The 25,901-nt window shown below is 44.9% G+C and overlaps 1 protein-coding gene across 2 annotated transcripts in view; it reads right to left on the bottom strand.

The window, feature by feature from the left end:
• Nucleotides 1–8,595: 8,595 nt before the first annotated feature.
• The window catches only part of ADAMTS16 (ADAM metallopeptidase with thrombospondin type 1 motif 16), an 86,735-nt gene continuing 69,429 nt past the window's right edge, over nucleotides 8,596–25,901 (bottom strand). For both annotated transcript variants that reach the window (XM_083624592.1, XM_083624593.1), the window contains 5 exons: nucleotides 24,326–24,527; nucleotides 23,001–23,195; nucleotides 19,582–19,800; nucleotides 16,092–16,239; nucleotides 8,596–10,491 (listed from right to left, as the gene is read on the bottom strand). In XM_083624592.1, coding sequence (XP_083480718.1) covers nucleotides 10,376–10,491; nucleotides 16,092–16,239; nucleotides 19,582–19,800; nucleotides 23,001–23,195; nucleotides 24,326–24,527 — 880 coding nt within the window. In that variant the 3' untranslated portion in view covers nucleotides 8,596–10,375. The remainder of the gene's footprint in view (nucleotides 10,492–16,091; nucleotides 16,240–19,581; nucleotides 19,801–23,000; nucleotides 23,196–24,325; nucleotides 24,528–25,901) is intronic.

Below are 25,901 nucleotides of genomic sequence, written 5' to 3' on the forward strand. Positions count from 1 at the left end.
AAGTGAAGCATCTTCAGGCCTCTTTGTGGGCAGGCGAAAATTGTTCACCCCCCCCATATAGTCCAGCCGCCCACAAGGTCTGAGGGACAGTGGACCGGCTGAAAAAGTTTGATGACCCCTGGGCTACTGGGTCAGAATCCAGATTCAGCAGTACAGTGGTACCTCTGGTTAAGAACTTAATTCATTCCAGAGGTTCGTTCTTAACCTGAAACTGTTCTTAACCTGAGGTACCATTTTAGCTAATGGGGCCTCCCGCTGCCACCGGGCTGCAGCCACGCGATTTCTGTTCTCATCCTGAAGTAAAGTTCTTAACCTGAGGTATTATTTCTGGGTTAGCGGAGTCTGTAACCTGAAGCGTCTGTAACCCGTGGTACCACTGTATTAGAGTTTGTTGGTGGGAATGGGGGAAGGCTACCCTGTTGCTTGCCTCTTGGCTGGAGGGAGGGACGGCTCACAGAGCTAGGAGGAGGAGAATGTTCCAGATAAAACAGTGAGTAGTAACTCAGAGAGGTATCAGGCTTGCAGGTCAGAACAGTTTCTAGTTGCTACTAAGGACCTGAGTGCTTCACATTGGTCAACAAACAGCTTTACTATTCCCAGAGGCAACTTTGAGAGCTATTAGACCTCCCAAACATATGTCAATTGGTTTGGGTGCTTCCTAGGAATGGGTAGCTTTTTTACAGGAACTTGATGGGGCCCTTCTATGACTTGGAGATTGCACTATATCAGTGTCATGGGGCAGGGGTCCTCACTGCACCTGCAGATATTTCCCAGAACAAAACAGGATAGCACCTGACTACAGGCGGAGTTCAGACATTAGGTAAAATCAAGCTGATGGCATGTGGGGTGATTCTTGTGCCAGCCTGCTATTTGTGTTGGCCTTTTACGGAGTCGGATTTGATTAATTCCACAATTTTCTCCAACCCCCAAGTTCTTTGAAACGAGGTCTACCGTTTCACATGACGTGTCTTTGTAACCTGACAAGGGCCCAGTGGCAATATAAAATATATATCTAGGAGGATGAAGAGTAAGGGATTAGAAGCAATTTAATGGAAACACAAACCTGTTTGTGAGATAGAAGACAGCTTATTATTGTTCAAAATCTGGAATTCAAGCCGCCTAACTGTCAGGAGCTGGAAGAAAATGCTGTTCCTACAGAGAATAGCACCAGGCCTGTTCTCCTTCATGTGTCAGCTTTTACCACCTGGAATGATCTAAAGCAATCACTATTCACAAAGCAAAGAAGCAGGTGTGGGGCTAGGGGGAAAAAAGAGAGAAAGAACATTTCAGATCCTCTAGCTACAAGTAACCAGCTATAATTCCACAATGAGTGTCACTCATCTCTTACTTTATCAGTGGCATGGTATTGCACAGCAGTCCTAGTCGTATATTAGGCCAGAACTAGACCATAAAGAAGGCTGATCGCCGAAGAAATGATGATTTTGAATTATGATGAATTGTGGCAAACCTAGACAGCATCTTAAAAAGCAGAGACATCACCTTGCCAACAAAGGTCCGTATAGTTAAAGCTATGGTTTTCCCAGTAGTGGTGCATGGAAGTGAGAGCTGGACCATAAAGAAGGCTGATCGCCAAATAATTGATGCTTTTGAATTATGGTGCTGGAGGAGACTCTTGAGAGTCCCATGGACTGCAAGAAGATCAAACCTCTCCATTCTGAAGGAAATCAGTGCTCACTGGAAGGATAGATCCTGAAGCTGAGGCTCCAATACTTTGGCCACCTCATGAGAAGAGAAGACTCCCTGGAAAAGACCCTGCTGTTGGGAAAGATGGAGGGCACAAGGAGAAGGGGACGGCAGAGGACGAGATGGTTGGCCAGTGTTCTTGAAGCTACGAACATGAGTTTGACCAAACTGCAGGAGGCAGTGGAAGACAGGAGTGCCTGGCGACAGGGAAGGTACAAGTACAGTGTGAAAGGAGAAGCGGAGAAGAAATGTCAGGAGATGAGTAAAAATACTTTGAGAAGCACAAGGAAGGAAAATTTGCAATAAAAAAACCCTTCGAGCAAATTGTGCCTAGAATGAGGAGACCGAGGACCCAGCTATACAGCTGCAAATATAACATTTTAAGTGTGTTTTAAGTGCATTATATTATTAAAGTGCATTATATTAAGTGCAATTCAGTGGTACCTCAGGTTACATATGCTTCAGGTTACATACACTTCAGGTTACAGACTCCGCTAACCCAGAAATAATGCTTCAGGATGAGAACTTTGGCGACATGGCAGCAACAGGAGGCCCCATTAGCTAAAGTGGTGCTTCAGGTTAAGAACAGTTTCAGGTTAAGAACGGACCTCCGGAACGAATTAAGTATTTAACCCGAGGTACCACTGTACTCCAAGTAATCCTACTGTTTATTCATTTCTAGGGTTTGGTGTGTGTGTGTTCCCCAAATCTATAACAATACTGATCTTCCTAAAGATCTGTTGTAATGATTCATGAGTTTGTGAAGTGCTTTAAACCTGTATAGAGGTTTACAACCTATATAAGATATATCATAAGCTTCATATTTATTCTACCTCAGTGGGTTAGTAAATTGCAAGATTCTCTGTGTGTGCATGTGTGTTGGAGGAATCTGAGGAAAGCAATGCATGTGGTGGAAATCAGACTTTCTGTTCCGAAGCAGAATTTACCTTGACTGCAAAAGAGTGAATGTTTCCAGGCTGACTCACGCTTAATATTTGCTTCTGCATTAAAGATAGTACTAAATGGACTGTGAAGAAAATGACAGGGCATAATTTCTGTCTGGCTGTGGCCTGGAATTAAATTCTAGCTTGGAGCAGTTGGGGGCGGAGAGAGAGAGACTGTGATGGCATTCATGGCTATCATATAGTTACAACTGGAGTCAGAGTCACTGCTGGATGTTTCTCAGACAGAGAGAAGTATGTGCCCCCAGGCTCACCAAGCACCCCGTGTGTGTGTGTGTGTGTGTGTGTGTGTGTGTGTGTGTGTGTAATGCTATATATCTTGAATGGTGTGGAAGATGACCACCAGGGTCCGTCTGAATGTCTTCCAGGACGAAAGAAGATCTTCTGTGAGCTCAAGTCTGACAGAAGTCATGTGGTCTGTCTCACGTAACCGTCTGGGAGAGGAAAAAAAGCAAGTGAGATGGCTAGGGTTTCCACTGCAAAATAGGCCAAACCTACACTAATAATGGGACGTGGGTGGCGCTGAGGTCTAAACCGCAGAGCCTAGTGCTTGCCTATCAGAAGGTCAGCGGTTCGAATCCCCGTGATGGGGTGAGCTCCCGTTGTTCAGTCCCCGCTCCTGCCAACTTAGCAGTTCGAAAGTATGTCAAAGTGCAAGTAGATAAATAGGTACTGCTCTGGCAGGAAGGTAAACAGCGTTTCTGTGCGCTGCTCTGGTTCACCAGAAGCGGCTTAGTCATGCTGGCCACATGACTGTACGCCGGCTCCCTCGGCCAGTAAAGCGAGATGAGCGCACAACCCCAGAGTCATCCGTGACTGGACTTAACGGTCAGGGGTCCCTTTACCTTACACTAATTTTTTATTTTTATATATACATACATACATACATATGTATATGTATATGTATATGTATATGTATATATATATAATGTATAACATTGCTCTAATGAAGCAGCATAACTCACAGACCTCACTCCTGAATCTTATAGACTAGACAGACAAGGAGCGGGTATCGCTAAATATGTGAGAAAAGCAATGGTAAGATCAGAGAGGCTGACACTTCTATGGAAGCCTTTTCTGAAGGAAGAAACAGATATTAGGCCATGTTTTCTTATCGGGGCAATTTTCATAGCTGAGCTGTTCACCACAGGGATCAGCCTGACTACCAGCTTAATGGAAGGCAACTCAGGAGTCTGGGTCATCACTCTCCGTGATTCCCTGTTCCCACTCGCAGACAGCATTGACATCCGTTGTGAACTGGGAACCTTGCCCGATGGAATGACCACAACTCATGTGGCGCATTGGGCTTGATGCTACCACCTGAGAATTAGGAACAGCACCACTTGGAGTGTGCAATGTAATGGCAAGGAGCAGCTCTCCAGACAATTCCCCCTGAGGAGCACATGGTGCATGAGTGCTGCTCGGGGAGCTTTGAAAATCTGCCTTTATGTTGTGCCCTGCCCTGTATTGGTACTAAGGAAAGGTGGGCTATAAAATCTTGACAGATAGAAAACAGGGTTGCCTGTTTTCATTCACTGTACAGTTCTTAGTTTAATCACTCTGTAAATTAATAGATGGGCGGGGTATAATGACCGCTCCCCCCATGAAATGGGGGGCGCCCTTTGCATGGCCGTGCGCAGCCCCTGGACCCTATGCGGCCCCATTAGCACAGGCTTGGCTTCGCCTTCCCCCAGGTGGTATACCTGGAGGTCTCCGCCTACCTCAGTCAGTTGCCCAATCCCGCCTGGGGAGGCGTTGCCAAGGTGATCAGGCCAGGTAGGGGGAGGGACCACCTGCCCACACAATAGAGGAAGGATCTTACCTGGGAGTCTTCAGCTGGCTCCAAAGCTTCTCCCACCCTACCCACCCTCAGTTAAGACTTCTTTTGCAGGTTAACTTTTTCTCCACAGGTACGCAGGCGCTGCTACGTCAGGGTCGCTGTTGAAGGGCCGGAAAGGAATTTTCCTGCATTGGCAGGTTTGCCTTTCCCTTAGCAAAAAGTCACAACTTTGGCGGTATCAGGCCTTGGGCGGAATGGGGGGGGGGGCTTGCAGCAGTGACTCACTCCCCCCCCCCCCCGTTAAAGGGGTTGTTTGAGGGGAGGCTCTGGTCATACGCCTAGAGGTTGTCATTGCTCTCCCCTGCGACGGCAGTGTAACGGGGGCGGCTATCTCTGCTTGAACATATGTTCTCCAGAGCCGGCCCATCCCCCCCCCACTGGATAACCCTGATGTTCCTCAGATCCCCGGTGGGGGACTGGGAGGGATAAATGCCCAATGCCTGAGCTAAGGTCTACCCACATCTGAAATATAATAAAGTTGTAGCCAATTTTAATCCCATAGCACATTGTCTTGAGTCGTTATTCCTCACGGGGGAATGCCCAGGGTTTGGGGGACTCCGCCTGTCCACACAAATATTATTATATTATAATTATATATTATTATATTATATATTATTATATTATATATTATTATATTATTATATTATTATATTATTAATAGAAATAGCAACAACAATAATTATAGTGTGGTAGCACCTGCACTTTGGAACTCCCTGCCTATTGAGATCAAGTGACGCTTTCTCTATACTCTTTTCAGCACCTGAGAAAGCATTCCTGTTTAGATAAGCCTACCCTGATGCTTAAAATGTTGAGGTAATTTTAATCTGTTTTAGTACTTTAACTTCTGTTATGTTTTAAAGTACGGTTGTAAATTTCCCTTTGTTTTATTGTTTTATCTTTTTGTAAACAGCTTTGAGGCAGTTTTCGCTCCCCTCTCCCAATCAAGCAGTGTATAAAAATTATATTAGTATCAACATTCCCACTTCAGATAAATTCATGAGTGTAGGTAATTTTTCCAGAGCAAAAGGTGAGACTAGCTGCAATCTGCCTCTTTCAGTGGCCCAAGGTCAGAGTATGCCAGCCTCCTAATCCTACCAGATTTAGCTATCAGTCAATGAAGAAAACATTCAAACATTTGGAAAATTGAGCCACCCTCATGATAGGTCTGTATGATAGATCTGGCCTGCCTTCAAATGTTTCTTCATGGTCTCTTTAAATCAACACCAGACCCCATGTGCATCCTGACTACAGCAAAATATTTTTATTCTTTGATTGCAAAGAAACTAGATTCATGGAAATGGGTAATGTTTTGTCTCTGTCTTTGGAAACAAGTGGAAATATTTGTTCAGCACAGACAATGGGGCGAGTAAGTTGATGCTTTCTTCTTTTCCCTCTGAACCCAGCCATCACCAGCATGGCTATTACGCAATGGCAACATTTCCAAAAGTTAATAATTTGGGACGGGACCTGAAGTGACCACAAAACGATGAGAACAGCAGAATTCTTCAGCTGCGGAAAGGTCGACGCTGCCAAGCCCTGACACTTGGAGTGGATGAGTCAGAGGTTTACATAGGAACAAATTCAGAATCTTGCTTCCAATAAATTACCTGTGACTGTGTCTGGATTAGCTGGGATTAAGTCCGAGTCTTTACCGTTAAGTCAATTTGAATGTCACAGCACCTGTTGCTGCAGTAGTACCCAAAGACTTTCCCAAAGATGTCCAGCAGGCAGCATTCTTCTGAATTTATCCAAAATACACACTGGGGCATGCAAGCTCTGTTAAGCTTGGCTTGGCTTGCAGATCAACAGACAGAAGCAGGGTGGCGTTGAAAGAATTATTTGTTAAATATAAAGCAGAGGAAGCTGCAAAATCAGAAATGACTTCTACTTAAAGATGTACCGTATTTTTCGCTCTATAACACGCACCCGACCATAACACGCACGTAGTTTTTAGAGGAGGAAAATCCGTAGGCATGCCACCCGTAGGCATTCCCTCCATAACACGCACAGACATTTCCCCCTTTCTAGGAGGAAAAAAGTGAGTGTTATGGTGCAAAAAACACAGTATGTTCCCTATCAGTTCTTTGGCTGGATTTTACCCTCCCCACAATAACCATTGACATGGTTGAACCAGCATAATAACCAGGTATTATATATAGTTTTTAGCATGTCCGTGTGGCAAAAGAGATACATGGGACTTCCATGATATGGTCTTTAATTCCCCCTACACTAGGGACACGGGTGGCACTATGGGTAAACCACAGAGCCTAGGACTTGCTGATCAGAAGGTCGGCAGTTCGAATCCCCGCGACGGGGTGAGCTCCCGTTCCGTTTCTCAGTCCCTGTTCCTGCCAACTTAGCAGTTTGAAAGCACCTCAAAGTGCAAGTAGATAAATAGGTACCTTTCCAGTGGGAAGATAAACGGCTTTTACGTGCACTGCTCTGGTTCGCCAGAAGTGGCTTAGTTATGCTGGCCACATGACCCGGAAGCTGTACGCTGGCTCCCTTGGCCAATAAAGCGAGATGAGCGCCGCAACCCCAGAGTTGGTCATGTCTGGACCTAATGGTCAGGGGTCCCTTTACCTTTACCTTTACACTATAAAGTGGGATGAGTTTGATCAGAGCAGCTGCTTTAGAGAGAGGTCCATGGTAAGCTAAATTCTGCATTAAGGTTTGCTGGATTCTGCCACCTATGTGCATTATGCCGGGACCATATAACACCAGTCCTAAAGGATCTTCACTGGCTCTCAGTACGTTTCCAAGCAGAATCCAAAGTGTTGGTGATGACCTTTAAAGCCCCCAAAGGCATCAGCCCAGTATACCTGAAGGAGTGTCTCCACCCCCATTGTTCTGCCCAGACACTGAGGTCCTCCTTCGAGGGTCTTCTGCTGGTTCCCTTACTGCGAGAAGTGAAGTTACAGGGAAACCAGGCAGAAGGCCTTCTCGGTAGTGGTGCCCTCCCTGTGGAACGCCTTCCTTCAGATGTCAAGGAGATAAAGAATTACACAACTTTTAGAAGGCATCTGAATGCAGCCCTGTATCGGGAAGTTCTTAATGTTTGATGTTTTAAGATATACTGTAAGCTGGCCAGAGTGATTGGGGAAACCCAGCCAGTTGGGCAGGGTATAAATAAAGAAGTTGTTGTTGTTGTTGTTGTTGTTGTTGTTGTTGTTGTTGTTGTTGTGGTTGTTGGTTGTTGCTGTTGTTGTTGTTGGTTGTTGCTGTTGTTGTTGTTCTTCTTCTTCTTCTTCTTCTTCTTCTTCTTCTTCTTCTTCTTCTTGATTTATTTTGGGCTTTTCTCTGTAAGATTTATTCTGTTTCTGTTGGTTATGGGGCAGGGCAAGTGTTGAAGTTCTGCTCTCTGGAAATTCTATTCAGTAACTCTTCCATCGTCCAACACTGCCCATTTACTTTCTAGAATTATATTTGCAACCATTAGGCCTTAGAGACCTGCTCTTCTTATTATTGAATCCAGTTTGAGATCCTTGAAAAGTTAAATCCTGCAGCCAGTAACACAGGCTGGAGTTACTTCCCATTCAGAAGGAGGAGAAAAGGAAAGGATCACTAAGCCTTCCTATTCAAAAGGAAGAACTTCTGTAATACGGATAATATGAGAGACGTCCAACCAGTCTGAAGCAAAGTCATTCAGACATGCTCTAAATAATGTTGAGGTTTGATGTAACATGTGGTCAGACTTGGAAGATTTATCTTGTTTTTGTTGTTGTTTTAATAAAGGAGATTTTCACATCCATTCTTGAAATGTTTGGCAAACTTAGTCATACATAATGCTCACCACAATCTGTGCATTGGTCTCATGGGAGCTGCCAAGAGATCGCTATAAAATGTCATTGCCAGTCCATCATCTCAGTAAATGCTTCTTAAAGCATATGCATGTTTTTTTTTTGCTGAGTCTGAAAACAGGTTTGAAAAACTCATGCCCAAATTTTCTTTTTTTTTAAAAAACGTATTGGCCGTGGGACTGCTAGCTGCTAACTGATTTAATAAATGCAGCAAGAAATGGATACAATAAAAGTTTACAATGGACTGGACATCGGAAGCAGGATCTGAAATTACGTTTGAGACGAGACATTAAAGAAACAAATAATTTTTTTATTAAACTTCAGATAACATAAATATTCAGATTTCCATTTGGAGTGACAGCACCAGAAAATCTTGAGGAAGCAACAATGCTGTAATTGCAGTTTGCATTTTACTCAGGGCTGTGCACACTCTGCATTTCCAACAGTGAAAAATTCAGCACCAAAAAAAGTCAAATTCTGTGTTCTCCATCAATTTTGCAAACAATACAAACATGTGCATTTTTCCATATTTTGCAAAATTTGTTCTGCTTTTGCAACTGAAGCCCTATCACAACAGCAGAAATGTTGTTGAGCAATTGTTCTGAAATCTGAGGCTTTGGCAAGCATTGCCCTCACACATTTAAGGCTGCAATCTTATATAAACTTACCTGGGCATAAGCCTCATTGAGCTCATTAGAATTTGCTTTCAAGTAGACATACAAATGATTGCACTGCAATGTATCTTGGCAGCCATGAGAGCTATAAACTTGTTTAATGAAATCCAAGATACTCTGGAATTGTCATTCCATGCTCAGTAATATATATATATGCATTTCTGATCTGTGGAATTGCAGAATATACACAGCTCTGATGTCAGCATTCCGTGCAGCTTCTAAACCTGCAAAACATGTTCCAGTTGCCCTGAATAGTATTACATTGCAAAAAAAGAAAAAGAAAAACATTTTCCTAGGCTTAATATGTTACTATGGTGCTGGAATCTAACATGGTAGTAGTACCTTATGTTTAAATGCAAACATAGTTTTGGTATAGTCAGCCATTTAAGTAACACTGATGGCAGAACACTCTGTTTACACTTAGCAGTACAGCATAAAACAAGGACATTTAAATAAGATCGCTCATTTGAAAACAACAAATATAAAGGATCTTATTATCTGGCAAATGTCGAGGGAAAGGCACCCCTGAGGTTTGTCCTTGCCTGCCCTCCCCCTCAGATTCTCTCATTCATTAAAAGCTACAGATCTAACTAAAGCAGTTCAGGTTTATTTATTGGCCAAAGAGCCTCAAGTATGTTTCAACTGCTGCAATCAGTTACAGTCTTCATTTAAATAGGGCGTTTATAGATTCTGCCACTCGGGCATGAGGCACAAAGCTGCAGGTGAACAGCGACACTCACCTGGGAGTTCTCCTACACAAGGTCCCGTGGAGTTGGCCGGGAGCTGTGCAAGAACACTGGTAAAATGCAATAAATATCTTGGACGGAATCCAGTGCAAAGCTGTCCCCGCACAATAAGCCCCGTGGAAACGCTTCTGGGCTCTTTGCACAGCCGCCACAGATCTTGGTGGGGTTCGTGCAAGAGAACTCCCTGGTAGATGGTGCCCAAGTGGTGGTCAAAAGAACCAAAGTCCTCTCTCAAGCCGGACTTCTCTGTTGCCAGCTTCAGATGTCCATGTTCCAGGCAACTCTTCGGTGTCGTCTCAAAAGAAGATGCCAGCTTCTGAAGGTCCAATTCAAAGGCAGAAAACGTCCCTGTTCATTAAAACCCCTTCCCTCCATTCATCTTAAGAACAGGATGCTTACCCCAAAACCGTAGTGGGGTGGGGGGGTCACTTCAGAATACAGTACTGTAAAATATTTGAGACACCTCACTCATCCAGGTAGCTATTGACTACATTTTGTGTCCAGGCTCATTGAATAATCAAAGTAGGCTTCAGAGCAAATTGAAGTCACTCTTGAGACTCATGTGTTCGACAATCACAGTTCCAGGTTTGAAGGCGCAGCAAGGCTTGCACTCAAAAGCTACGCTTTTTGCCTGAGGAGCAAGTCTCCCTTACAAATTTGAGTTTACACAAGACCTGCAGCATTGCTTCCCGTAGAAACTATGGTTACAAACGCCGTGCTGGGGAACCAAGTGGCACCAGTTAAAGTAATCCTTACAGAAGGTATCTGAAACGAGAAGTGTCAAAAGAGAGAGAATAGACTTTAGACAATATGGCACTACTAATGATTGAAAGAAACAGGGTGAACCCAGACATATACAGTGGTACCTTGGGTTACATAAGCTTCAGGTTACATATGCTTCAAGTTACAGACTCTGCTAACCCAGAAATATTACCTCAGGTTAAGAACTTTGCTTCAGGAAGAGAACAGAAATCGTGCAGCGGCGGCACAGCAGCAGCGGGAGGCCCCATTAGCTAAAGTGGTGCTTCAGGTTAAGAACAGTTTCAGGTTAAGAACAGACCTCCGGAACGAATTAAGTTCTTAACCCGAGGTACCACTGTGCAGTATATTATTGGTGGTGAGCCTGCTGTAGAATCACATTAATCTTGTGTTCTCCTGCCAACCTAGTGGTTTGAAAGCACACAGTGCAAGTAGATAAATAGGTACCGCTCCAGCGGGAAGGTAAACGGCGTTTCCGTGCGCTGCTCTGGTTTCGCCAGAAGCGGCTTAGTCATGCTGGCCACATGACCTGGAAAAACTGTCTGCGGAAGCAGACAAACGCCAGCTCCCTTGGCCTGTAAAGCGAGATGAGCGCCGCAACCCCAGAGTCCGCAACTGGACTTAATTGTCAGGGGTCCCTTTACCTTTAATCTTGTGTTACTGTGACATGACATCACTTTCTTTCTTCTTCACAGATGTTGCTCTGCACAGCACTGAATAGTTCGGAACTAGTGACATCACCACGTGTGCTGCCTTGCCTCCATGCATGCATGCCACAGGGCATGCCGATGTGTCGTGTGAAAGCCCTGCGGCTTGCACGCATGACGTGCGTACCCCCTGCAGCATGCATGCACATTTGCTGCAGAACTTTGAGGGGCCTGGCCCCTTCATTGAAAATGTTCTGGGGGCCCTGACCCTCCGGCCCCCTTACTTGGCACACCTGGATATAACTAACCGACTTCTCCCCTCCCCCCCAATATATATATTTTAATTTAAAAAATGTTTTTAACAATCGCCTTTCCTTTTTCTTTAAAAGGATGAGTGCAAATTTAATGGAGCAAACCTGCAAGTAAAATAAGGGACAACAGTGTGCCTGAAGCAGCAAGATGAGGCTGAATCACCATTTGATTCATGGGATGGTACATTTGTAAAATAGAGACGCGGGTGGCGCTGTGGGTTAAACCACAGAGCCTGGGACTTGCTGATCAGAAGGTCGGCGGTTCAAATCCCCGCGATGGGGTGAGCTCCCGTTGCTCGGTCCCTGCTCCTGCCAACCTAGCAGTTTGAAAGCACTCAAAGTGTTGGACTATATGGAATTGGCGGAAATGACTGGCAGAATCCGAGACCTGGGAGAAGAGTTGGTGGAAGAAGACTGGAAGAAATTTAAAGACTATCTGCAGAAACACTGTAAAATTAACGAATGTTAAAATGATGTTGGATTGAAAATAAGTGGCATTAGCAACAAAGTTAACAAGAGTATGCAAAATTGAACTGAAAATGGATGAAAATATAGAGTTATAATATGTTAAGATATAGAGTTAAGATAAACGAAAGAGGGCAAGGATTTGCTGATTTGATTATTTAAATGGGGATACAAAAAGGGGAGGTGTGAGGAGGCCAAGGAAATAAGATAATGAGTTAGGGTTACAAAAATGGATTTGTTTTTATTCTTCTTTTTCTTATTTTATGTATTTTTCTATGTTTCTTTTATTGTATTTCTTTCTTTTTATATGATCTTTTAAATTTATGTTTTTGTAAAACTCCAATAAATATCTTTAAAAAAATATATGAAAGCACTCAGAGTGCAAGTAGATAAATAGGTACCGCTCCAGCGGGAAGGTTAATGGCGTTTCCATGCGCTGCTCTGGTTTCGCCAGAAGTGGCTTAGTCATGCTGGCCACATGACCTGGAAGCTGTACGCCAGCTCCCTCGGCCAATACAGCGAGATGAGTGCCGCAACCCCAGAGTCGGTCACGACTGGACCTAATGGTCAGGGGTCCCTTTACCTTTCATTTGTAAAATGGATTGTGGAAGCAGAAGGAGGCAGGGTCCAAGCTGCAGGAAACCTAATTGCAGTGGATCAGTGTTCACATGTGCTTTTATATGTAACCCCAGTGCATTTTCTAAGTGTCCCAACTCATGACGCCACTGATGAAGAAAATGTCAATAAGACCTTTTCTAGTGGGTGGCGTTGTGGCCGGGCATCCAGGCCCTTGCGGTGATCTGACTCGGGAGCGGGGGACTGAAGCTCCCCTTGCGCCAGCCCCTGGCCGCGTTATGGCTGCGGGAGTTTTAAACCGTGGCGTGGCCAAGGGGCTTCCCTCTCTCACCTCCTCACCAGGTCTCCCAACCCACCCACCCTATTTTTCAGCTTTTGTCTTTATTTATTTTATTTATTTTTTAATTATTTTCAATGCAAAATTACAGCGAAAATTTTGTGAATATATAAAACTGGCAAGACTCACAGCATTCATAAAGGGACAATTGGACCAAAAATTATTAAAGGAATGGGGATGTGCTAAAGTGTATATGAAAAAACATTGTTCTGGAGTAAGCATATCGGTATGTAATGAATGATGCTTTGCAGGGTTAAAGAAAGAGAAAAACGGTGTGAAAAGTATAAAGATAGAGGAAATCTACATTAGACACAACAAATTAGAAAGAGTAGAAATTTCGAGGTCTTAGAACAAAGGAAGGAAGTCAATATGTGTATATGTATGTAATGATTAGATTAGAATGATGATATGGTTTTATTTGTAGATGTGTTTTTGTGTGTGTTCTTTTTTCTCTTCTGTTTTCTTTTCTTGTTTGTATTGTTTTATTTTGGATTCAATGTTTGTAATTTTTGTTGTAATTTTGCTCTTTTTCAGCTTTTGTATGACAAGACCTTACTATGGGCAAATGTCGGCCGCCTTATGGTTGTGGCTGGGTAGGAATTTTTCCACTTGGCGAACTGGCACCTGCCACTGGGTTTTCACCTACCTCGCAGCAATCACTGCAACTTTGTAAGGTTAAGCATTGGACAAGACTTTGTTTAATGGAGAGTCGGTTGGAGCCTCCGCCTGCCCCTCCCTGATAAGGGTATCTGGGGGTGTGGATCCTGTCCGAAGCTCGGACTTGGGCTAGGGCCATGCCACGACCCCAACGGGGACCTCTCGGGGTGCCCAGTTTGATGTAAGTCATAGAGCTCCCTCTTTTGGTGGTTTACGCTTAGTTTGACTCCCTGTAGACGGGTGGGAGTCAAGATATAGTTTGGCTTCACCCAATGCCTAAGCCAAACCCCTCACATCTGTAACCAATAAAGTTGTGGCCTGTTTTAGCCCATAAACCTAAATACTTGCTTCTGTGTGTTTATTAATCAGTAGGGAACTGGGGGCCATGGGGCCATGAGGCCTTGGCACCCAAGAAAGCCATGCTGAGAGAGCAGCGCCTCTCTTCAGCCAGAATGCCCCCTTGCCTAGACTGCTGCAGCCAAACCTTTACAGGTGGAGACGCTGTTCTGACAGTTGCAAACCCCACCTGAGAAAGCTCGGCTGATGGAGGGTTTTTTTTTTTTTTTACATTTTGTTGAGGGAACCCATACTTCAAGATCCAAAGGGGGATTCAAATCATCTTCTTATTACTGCGTTAGTGTCCAAATCAGTCCCAATCAGTCCAGACAAAGTTCATAATTCTATCCAGTCTTATCTTGGTGTTTCCACATCATATCTTGTTCATATAATTTCTCTTTTTCTTTTACGATCTCTTCTGTTAGTCTCCTTAAGCCGATAAGCAAATATAATAATCCTGTGTGAATTTCCCGTTCTTCCAATCTAAGTCCAGATGGTTTCCATATATCTCCTTCGTAGATAACATCACTCTTTCCATCATAAATCAGGCATTTTTCGCTCTTAAATCCCACAGAGGAATTTGTCCACGATATATAAACAGCACTATTTCTCTCTTTCTCCTCCCAGACCCAAGAGCTCCAACAATGCCTCCCAAGATGGCGACGGCATTTTTAACTGCGTCATTCCAAAACTCTTAACTTTCCAGCTTCGTCTTGAAACATTGCTTTGGTTCGAAAGTTTATCTCCACACAGCCTTAAATCCACAGCTTAAGTCCTTAGTTTCTGACTCATTAGGGGAGGGGATTCTTGTTAAATCACATAAGAAAAAGGAAGGCAGGTTTTTTTCCCCTCCCCCCTCAGTGATACCGTATCTTGACGTATCTTCTCATATTTTATTCTTGTCTTGTTATCAGAGATCTCTTCTGTCAGCAGTCTTTACTCCCCTTTTTCCTTGAAGCATGTGCAATTTATCTCGTCCAAATTGTTTCTTTTGAAGATGCTTGCAACTAGCGGCACAAATCAGGGACGGCGTCCAGGAGTGCCGGAATCCCACAGGAGGGCTTTGTGCCTAGTGCCCCCACCCCCACAAATTCGGGGGTGGTATAGGGCACAGCAGGCAAGGGCCGTCCCCCCCATAATCCTGGGGGGGTTAAGGAGGCTAATTACCCCCATCATAGCCTCCAAATTACCTCGTGTGGGTCGGAGAGATGTTATTGTCAGCCATCTTCCGATACGCCACCTAGGTTCGGAGGTTTGGATGGCACAGATCAGCACTGTGCAAAGCTCTCCTTCTCAGGTGAGGCTGTTGTCCTAAGCAGGTTTGCCACCTTGCCAGAGAAAGCTTCTCCTCCTTCCGGAGGGGAGGGGTTGTGACTGGGAGACGATTCCCGCGTCACGCAGGGGGCGCTTGGCCCCCTGCCCTCTCACCATCGCTGGCGCGCCACGCCCCCCCAGTTGGGCACCCAATTGAGTGGCACCGGGGGGGGGGCATGGTTTAGCCACTCAAATGCGGCCGTGCCAGCTTCCCCCGCCATTCGCTCCCGATCTACCCACGAGTCACCCACCCACCACTCCCTCTAAGGCGTAGCTTCTCGCTTGGCCTTGCTATGGACCTATGGTTGGTCGCCCTGGTTGCCCAGGGGACCTGGTAGGAGTTTGGCAAATTGGCACCAGCCTCTTGGGTTTTCCCGCCTACCTCGCAGCAATCGTCACAGCTTTCTCGGTATTTGGCGGTTAGGCATTGGAATGTGTTGCTGGTGTATGGAAGGGGCAAGGTGTGGCCATCGCCTACCCTTCATTTTTGGGTATTCCGTTAAAGGAATCCGGCGGTTGTGGATCCTGTCCAATGCCCTGTGTGGCGGGGGGCCATGGCACGACCCCCGGTGACATCAGGGGAGAGCTTATAGTTGTATTTGCATCAACAGGCTCCCCCTACTGGTGATTAGCCCCTCATTCAGACTTACCCCTCTCCGAGTGGGTGGAGTCAAGTCACGTGATCCAATGCCTAAGCCAATACCTTCTCACATGCTGTAATCAATAAAGTTGTGGCCTTTTTTTGCCCATTAACCTAATATACTGTGTCCTTGTGTCTTCATTCCCCAAGCGGGGATCGGGTCCTCGAATCACAAGACTTGGCTGCAGGATGCAGGAAAGGTGTGGATTTGTCAGTCCCTTACCTCACAACCCCTTAACCTCAGGTGGTCTGTTCAGCGAGTCTAAACCTTAAATGTAAAAGTGGAAGCTGGGAAAAACAGCAACAAAAGAAACAGAATTTACCTTTCTTCTCAGGAAGAGGGCAGAAGTTGGTGTTACAGGCCTGTGAGGCAACCGGCTTCTGGTGCAGCAGACATCCAGTGGCTGACCTCCCGTTGGCTAGACACTGAACTGACCTGACTTGCATGCCTCCTCCACAGGTTGTTGTGCACTGTAAGGGAAAGCGGAGCCCAGCCGCAAGTTTAATAGAATGCAAACCTTTTGAAAATGTAAACAGAGTAGTAAAGACAAGAGCGTAATCGCTGCAAATTTTAGCAATGCTGCTTCAGTAAGAGATCTCTGCAGTATTCCTGCTACCTGTTTACTTTGAATTATTACTGTCAAATATGCAGTTAGGGCCTTTCACTTGCTGCCCAACCCTATACCTGTTAATATAGACATAAAGCAAAGGGCATAGGATTGAACGTTCAGCTGCTTTATCTGGTCCCTTGTGATTCATGTCCTCGCTGGGCTACAGTTCCCACCATCGCTGAACCTGGAGGGCCAGAGCTACAGTTTGGAAATCACAGGGAACTCTGGGAAGGAGGGGTGACTGTTAAATCGTTCTGGGAATAGTAGCTCTGGGAGGGGAACAGGGGTCTCAGCCCCCGTAGCAAATTACAGCTCCCAGATTTTTTTGAGGGGGAAGCCATGCCTGTTTAAAGTGGTATAAGAGTGCTTTAAATGTATGCAAGGAACGTGTTGCCAAATCAAATGAAGATTCCCTCTTTTTTTAAAAAAAAAACTATTAAAAAACCAAAAAGGGTTTTTAATTGATTTGTCTAACTAACCAATGATCCCCAAAACACTTATTTGGGTGTAATTCATTGAGCTCAGTGGGGCTTAGGTTAAGATGAATAGGGTTTCAAGATGTACAATAGTTCATAGTTTCCCCTAATGCAAATTTCCAGTCAGAACTTGGAAATCCACTCATCAGCCTCAAAAACCGGTAGTGCAAGTTTCCCAGGAAGCTACACACTTTCCCTTCTATTTTCTCAGGAATGCTATGGGCTTATCCACGCCTCTGTTCGCCCCACTGCTTTCCCCCAGGGAACCTGCTCTTTAGCATTGAATTGGAACAAACTGCAATTGGGTTTTCTGTGGATTGCTGTTTGTTCTGATTTAGTGCTAAAGAGTGGGTTTTCCAGAGGAAAGTGGCAGGGAAAAGGCAAAACCGCTCAGATGGTTTCAGCAAGTTATTTGCAGTTTCCAAACTTAAGTTTGGATCACTCTATTTTTGAATGAGTTTGTGATTCCCCCCTCTCCCCCCAAAAAAGTATGTATGAAAAAATTGAACATAGTACATGTTCCTCAATATATGCATTTTTATATGCATTTTTGTCTAATGTATGCATTTTTCCAATTTTATTTAACACAATGCAATTTTATGTCATTTTCACTAATGTGCACATTTTTTGTGTGCACTTTCCCTTTAAAACTTTGTCTGAGGGGTATGGTCTGAAAGCACATGAGGCTACCACCTTCCTGATGGTGGTCAGTGCCTGGGTGGATGACTGCCTGGGAACTAGATATATACTACCTTAAGTTCCATGAAAGAAGAAAGGCAAGATATAAATGTAATAAAACAACGACAACAACAGTAGTTAGCAGCAGCAGCAGCAACAACAGTAAGCTTCTTTAGTCAATTATTTGGACAGCAGCCTGCAAAAATTTTAAGGCTAGCTGCATTTCAGTTTGCATATTGGTTCAAGAAGTGTGAATGAGGTCAATCTGCATAAAAATGTGAATGGGGTTATTTCCTTTCTCTTCCTCTGCTTGTTTTGCTCCAGAGAGCTAAGTGGAAGTCCACAAATCTATGTGCCGGTTCCTATACAACGCCCCTGCTGGACTTCATTTCATGGTCATTCTAGAATGCAACAAAGAGATAGAACCCAGGAGCAAAATATGATATATATTACCGTTGCTACTGCACTCTTTTGCAATGTTATAGTCATTTCCTCCAAACCAAATGTTTATTTTTTTAGTACCATCCTTCCGATGAAAGGTAACTTCCATAAACTTAAGCTGCCAGCTCAAAAACGGATGTCCAAATGGCGCAGCCAGTCCAAGAATAAACCTCCACGGGCATGAAGCCATTGTATCTTTACAGTCCTCTCAAGTGCTTAGCATGGCTTATGGTGTGAAAAAGCTTACAAGCAACTGAGCACCAGCAAGCCATTAATAGGTAACCTAAAACTGTGCTAAGTGCAGGGGACTTGCTGGTTTCTATGTCATAAACACATAGACGCTTCCCTGATAACTGATAGGTAGAATGATCTGCAACAATATGGTACTTATTTCCAGTGGCGTAGCGTGGGTTGTCAGCACCCGGGGCAAGGCAAGTAATTTGTGCCCCCTAACCCGTGGATCTGCGCCCCCTAACCCATGGATTTGCGCCCCCTAACCCGTGGATTTGCCCTAACCCCCAGCTGTTGCGCCCGGTGCGGCCGGCCCCCCCTGCACCCCCCACGCTACGCCACTGCTTATTTCTACAGGACATGGACTTACCCAAACCTTTAGATTTGAATAAAGGTGGCCCCACTTCAATGTTCTTTTCTGAATATGTCACTAAAATAATTGGACACCTTAATAAGCAGCTGGTATGAGACAGCCCAAAGTGCTGCGTAAAGCAAATAAAATGCTTCCATAATTTCCTGATGAATATCTTTTCCCTTCATAATTACGGTTTTCATGTTTACTGTCCACATATCTTAGACGTCTGCTAAAACATTTTTGTTTTGGTGAACCTTTTTGGACATGTGAACAACAGATACATACAGATTTTAAACTTTGCAGATTTTATTTGTATATTGATAATTTGTTTTAAATTGTTCGGGTGGTGCTGTGGGTTAAACCACAGAGCCTAGGACTTGCTGATCAGAAGGTCGGCGGTTCGAATCCCCACGACGGGGTGAGCTCCCATTGTTTGGTCTCTGCTCCTGCCAACCTAGCAGTTTGAAAGCACGTCAAAGTGCAAGTAGATAAATAGGTACCGCTCCGGCGGGAAGGTAAACGGCGTTTCCGTGTGCTGCTCTGGTTCGCCAGAAGCGGCTTAGTCATGCTGGCCACATGACCCAGAAGCTGTACGCCGGCTCCCTCGGCCAATAAAGCGAGATGAGCGCCGCAACCCCAGAGTCGGCCACGACTGGACCTAATGGCCAGGGGTCCCTTTACCTTTACCTTACTCTATATAGCTTCTAAATAAATAAGGGGTACAAAATATCCACACATTAGAATGAACAACATTTATATTGTACTTGAGGGGCGTGTTAAAGCCCTTTTGCTATGTGCCCTTTCTTTCATCTGCCTTGACTCTACTGCCAATCAATCAATTTCCTGCACATTTGTAGTCTCTATACTACACAAGCCAGCTCTCTCCATAGACCAGACCTGGAAGTAAAAGACCATGCCAGCAGCATAAACACAGGGCAAAAGAGACACTGTTTGAAAGAAACATGATGGATGAGGTCTAATGTGAAATATAAAATGGGTTCAAAGTTAGCGGCATCCTTACCTGAGACCAAGAAGAGGAAAACCAGCTGCCTTGACTTACTGGTGAATAAGCAGAGTGCCTGGGACATGGGTTTAGGACGCAGGCTTTTTCCAGGTCTATGTTTGGTTTCTGAAGGTGGGAACACTTCTTAGGAGCAAGTTCTCTGTATTTTCCAGAAACATATTTTTCTGCACAGTTCAGTGTCCTCCTCTGCACTCCCTTTCCACATGTCACAGAGCACTAGAAAAGGAGGTGCAGGGAAGAGAATACAGTGACAATGCATTAGTATTAAATAGCTTAGGTCCCCTATCTCTCTTACACCTTCACCAGAACACTATACAGTGGTACCTCGGGTTAAGTACTTAATTCGTTCCAGAGGTCCGTTCTTAACCTGAAACTGTTCTTAACCTGAAGCACCACTTTAGCTAATGGGGCCTCCTGCTGCCGCCGGAGCACGATTTCTGTTCTCATCCTGAAGCAAAGTACTTAGGTACTATTTCTGGGTTAGCGGAGTCTGTAACCTGAAGTGTATGTAACCTGAAGCGTATGTAACCCGAGGTACCACTGTAAATATGGCTTAACTGTGCTTTTGGTCTGATCAGCATCTCTGCAGTCAGCACAAGAATATTTCCACATTGGTTGCTCAGTGATTAATGCTTCTGATCAGCATTCAAGCAAGTTATCTTCTATTCCTCCCCCTCCCCAGTTTTTTTAATTTTAATTTTCAAACTGACACTCCACATTCTATGGCATAATCAGGGGTGGCCAAGACATTGGCACCTGGCAGGGCGGTGGGGATCTGCAAGGATTTCTCCTTAAGGAGTCTTTGCAAAGATTCACCAGCCCCCTGGGGTGAAACGCTGTGCACTGGAATGCCTCACTTTCGCCAAGATTCATTCGATAATTTGTATGCCACTTTTACACACACACACCCCAAACTCAAAGTGACTTAAAAGCAAAGAAGCAGGGATGCATTTCAAACACACATTACAAAAACCATTTTGTGATATTATATACCGTATTTTCCCGTGCATAAGACTAGGGGTTTTTTTAACCAAAAAATTAGGTTTGAAATTGGGGCTCGTCTTATACATGGGTAGTGCAGAGGGGTGTTTTCTTAATTTGGAGGCTCCCAAAATAGGGGAAGTCTGATACATGGGGCACAGCTGTCAACTTTTCCCTTTTCTTGTGAGGAATCCTATTCGGAATAAGGGAATTTCCCTTAAAAAACGGGAAACGTTGACAGCTATGACATGGGGGCGTCTTATACACGGAAAAATACGATAGCAAATAAGACAGTAAAACAAAAATAACAGCATAACACAACAGCATGCCAAAACCCACTTTTCAATACAGTGGTACCTCGGGTTAAGAACTTAATTCGTTCTGGAGGTCCGTTCTTAACCTGAAACTGTTCTTAACCTGAAGCACCACTTTAGTTAATGGGGCCTCCTGCTGCCGCCGTGCCGTGGCTGCACGATTTCTGTTCTTATCCTGAAGCAAAGTTCTTAACCTGAGGTACTATTTCTGGGTTAGCGGAGTGTGTAACCTAAAGCGTATGTAACTGAAGCGTATGTAACCTGAAGCGTATGTAACCCAAGGTACCACTGTACCATAAACCTACAAGATTACTTAAACAACATGCAGTACCTAATAGCAAAAGACTGACAAGGGAGCTTCACAGTTTCACCTTGAAACTCGCAAGATGGCGCTCCCAGTCCTCTTACAGCAGTTTCCTATCAGACTTCTAATAAGATTTGGGGAGAAGGGGGGAATTCCATAGGCTTTGGTGCGGGTCTCTCTTTGCCCCAGGGGTGGGGGAGAGCAGCAAGCAGTGCCGTATCACTCTGCCACCTCCCTTACCTGGTCTGCTTCTCTGGCGGGGGCGGAATCAGTGGGGTGGGCAGGGGCACCGCCTCTTGCGCTTCTGCTGCCTGAGGCGGTTGCTTCACCCCACCTCATGGGTGGGCTGGCTCTGGGCATATCTAACTGCCTGCACTCACCACTTTTGGTCACTGCTGGAGGGAGTGACAATGTACAGTGCACTGCTGCTGCTACATGGATTATAATGACCTATTTATTTATATCCCACCTTTTCCCCTGAAAGGGACTCAATGCATATTTCAACTGTATATTTTTATATATATGTTACTGGCCCAGAACTGGAAACAAGAACAAATACCAACGCTGGAGGAATGGAGAACGAAGCTGATGGACTATGCAGAACTTGACAAACTGACTGGGAAGATCAGATATCAACGAGATCAAAGATTCACTGAGGACTGGAGAAAATTAGCAGATTACTGGGAATGTATAAGTGATAACGAAATAACGTTAGTGGCATTTAAAGAAGCTCTGTAACAGAATAAGAAATATTGCAAAAATGCAAAATATAAGAGGGGGGTAAGCATAAAGGTAATATCAAAATTTGGAAATGTGTATTTAAAAATTAGAATTTGAATGATTGGCAGAGAAGCTGAAGGAAGTCAAAAAATATATTGTAAATTGTTAATGTGGTATGAATGTTTGGAAAATTAATAAAATATATTTCAAAAAAAAAAAAAAAAAAAAAGGGACTCAAGGCAACTTACAGATAAAACAGTAATTTGCCTTTGCGACTTGCTTCTGGTTGGCTACAGTGGGAAACCAGCTAATGGACCTTGGGTCTGATCCAGCTTCACATCGTTTACATAGTAATTCTGTTGGTTGCAGGGGTGTGAATGGCAGGTGTATATCCTTAAACATCTGTCTACATGTGTCTTATTAAAGCTCCCTGACGCACACAAACCAGTTTGTGGAAGGGCATGAACCTGCCATACACAGTTTGGGCATTTGCTGAAGGAGACAAACGATTAATACCGCAAGCACATCTGCGCTGTGCGGAACCGCTACTCGATGAACAGTCAAAGCTTGGCTCTTCCACAGTGTTATGAGAGACAGGGTACTGTTTTTATTTCCAGTAGCAGTTTCTCCTTGGATAAGATCTGTGGAAATCCCATTGCGAACCCCTGACGAGACAGCATTTTTAAAAATCCCTTGTTTTCCGCATAAGTTATAATTTGTGTGTGAGAGAAATGTGCTTACCGGTGTGCTCTATAGAGCACATATTTAGAAATAAATTCTGCACAGGTTTGAAATTCCGTTTAAGATAGAAGTAATACTTTGGCCACCTCATGAGAAAAGAAGACTCCCTGGAAAAGACCCTGGTGTTGGGAAAGATGGAGGGCACAAGGAGAAGGGGATGACAGAGGACGAGATGGTTGGACAGTGTTCTCGAAGCTACCAGCATGAGTTTGACCAAACTGCGGGAGGCAGTGGAAGACAGGAGTGCCTGGCGTGCTCTGGTCCATAGGGTCACGAAGAGTCGGACACGACTAAACGACTAAACAACAACAACAACAACAAATTAATGAATAGAAATGCCCTCTCCATTTGCTCACCTCGGTCCATGTGGACACAAACCACTGGATCTTCTTGTGTTTGTGGCATCGTTTCAGGAGGCAGGTTTCCTGCATCTTCGGTTTCAGTTCTGAGGCACAGGCAGAATCGGACAGAATCTGAGCCCAGGGAGTAGAACTGGAGCTTTTGCACAAAACCACTCTTTTCCTCCAGCCTTTCCCACATGTTCGAGAGCACTGAGAAAGTGGAATGGGATACAAACATTTAGAGGTTGATGTTTTCCAGAAGTTGCAGGTGGGTGGGAGGGAATCAAGACAGAATGAAAGATGTTAGTAGGATACTTTTTTTTTTTTTTTTTTACAAATCCGGGGCATTAATCAGTTCAATAAAAAAACAACCCACCGCTAAATTTACTGCATGTTAGAAAAATATTTTAAGAAAAATTGTTCTTACAAATGTGTCAGATTTAGAACATTAGGACCACCATGTGAATGAAGTCAAAGGTCTACAAGCAAATGATCAGGGCAGCTGCCATTCTATACACTCCACCCTGACTAATTTATACTTGGAGGCATATTACTGGACTGCAAGGGACGTGGGTGGTGCTGCGGTCTAAACCACTGAGCCTCTTGGGCTTGCCGATCGGGAGGTCGGTGGTTCGAATCCCCGTGATGGGGTGAGCTCCCATTGCTCTGTCCCAGCTCCTGCCAACCTAGCAGTTCGAAAGCACACCAGTGCAAGTAGATAAATAGGTACCGCTGTGGTGGGAAGGTAAACGGCGTTTCCGTGTGCTCTGGCTTCCGTCACGGTGTTCTGTTGTGCCAGAAGCAGTTTAGTCATGCTGGCCACATGACCCGGAAAGCTGTCTGTGAACAAACGCCACCTCCCTCAGCCTGAAAGCGAGATGAGCGCTGCAACCCCATAGTTGCCTTTGACTGGACTTAACTGTCCAGGGATCCTTTACCTTACCTATCAGACTGCACATGGAAACAGGAAGTCTGGAGCACATGAGTGAATAGTGGGAGCTCTTTGTGCTGGGGCTCGGCCAGGGTACCTTAAATATCCTAGGAGTGGACCTGAGGGGAGCCTACCTAGCCCTTCAAGCCCACCCACTAGGAGGGTCCTGCCTCCAAACCTGCCTGCCATTGGTCAGTTTGTAGGCAGGCTTGGATCCAAATACCCAGCTGGTGAAGGGGAGCTCTAAGCTTCTTCCAGCCTCAGGGGAGCCTCCATCATCTGTAGCCCCCACACCAGATCCCATGATACAAGGCATTGCCAGCCCGCAATGCCGCCGTACCTAAAAGGGTAACCGGACTTGTCGGAACAGCTCCAATATTTGACGAAAACTCCTGTGAATTTTGTTTACCTCAGACCAGGACCCAGCACTCCAGGTCGGTGGGCAGTTTTGTTTGTTGCAGAGTTCCCTGTTGGCTGGGGCCGGGAATCGACAAAGAGAATCCGTAACCCATTCTGGCTTGTAGTGAATTCTCTGCATGCAACGAACATAGCGGTACCTCTCGCCTGCTCCACACGTCAAGCTGCACTCGCTCCAGTTGCCGACAGACCAGCTAGATGAGGAGGAAGAAGGAAAGATTCAAAGAAAGGCATTTGGCATTGGGGGACGATACCAGGGGCAAGGAATCTATTTGCACCCATGTTCCCGCAGGGGCAAACTTTTGAGACACACGCCAATGGTGGACGCAGCCAAAGTGGTGTTGGAAAAACGGGTGGCACTCTTATCTTTGGTAAGCACAGTGCAGTCACCCAAAAGTCAGGCATTTCCACACACACACACACACACACACACATTTTTCGATCCTCAAATCCAGGCATCGCCACAGCTCAAAGGTACAATGCAGACAGGCAAATGAGCTCAAGATGGATGTGGAGCAGCAGCAGTGCAGCCCAGGGAGCATCCTGAGGGCCAGACAGAGAACTGGAGGTCCACATTCAGTACCCAGGCCTGAGATTCTCCACCCCTGGCCTAAGCCAATGTGAATGGCATTCGACTCATTTCTATGTACTGTATTTCCATTCAGGATCTCCTCCAAAGATCTCAAAGCTATTTAATGTTATCCTCACCATAGGAGGATAAGAAGAAGAAGAGTTTGGATTTGATATCCCGCTTTATCACTACTCGAAGGAGTCTCAAAGCGGCCAACATTCTCCTTTCCCTTCCTCCCCCACAACAAACACTCTGTGAGGTGAGTGGGGCTGAGAGACTTCAGAGAAGTGTGACTGGCCCAAGGTCACCCAGCAGCTGCATGTGGAGGAGCGGAGATGCGAACCCGGGTCACCAGATTACGAGTCTATCACTCTTAACCACTACACCACACTGGCTCAGAACTCATACAAGAGTCGCCTAGGAAATTCAGTGGGTAGAGGAAATTTTTGGAGCATCAGGTACAGCCACAGATTCTGTTTGGAATTTGTATGATACTTATATTTGGTGATGGGGTGGAGAGGGGTGCAGTAAGCAATCTGGGGGGACGGGGGACACAGCCCCAAAACTGTTCTGCACTATCAATCAAGCCTCAGTACTGAAAAATACTGTTTCCCACACCTGTTATTCTGACAATCTTAACTACTGAAGTGTGGGTTGTAAATTATAAATTCCTTCCAGTTCTTGAGTTAATTGACCCCTCAGAAAAGTGGAATACAAATATTTTAATAAAACAACCACATTAAAAATAGTGGGAGTGCTATCTTTTATAGCGACCTTATGATCAAGGGAGACATACCAGTTGAGGAAGGTCCAGTTTGAGAGAGAAATGGTATGTACAGTTAAGAGTATAAGCTGTGAGCCAAGGCATTCCTGCTTCACTTTAAGTAACCAAGCAATTAAACCTGTGTGTTGCAAATAATTATCAGTAATATCCAAGGCAACACGATGACCAAGTACAACAATGCGATGTCAGTATAAACTCTTTATATAATCTATA

Source organism: Podarcis filfolensis, assembly GCF_964270895.1.
Source record: "Podarcis filfolensis genome assembly, chromosome: 7".
NCBI lineage: Eukaryota > Metazoa > Chordata > Lepidosauria > Squamata > Lacertidae > Podarcis > Podarcis filfolensis.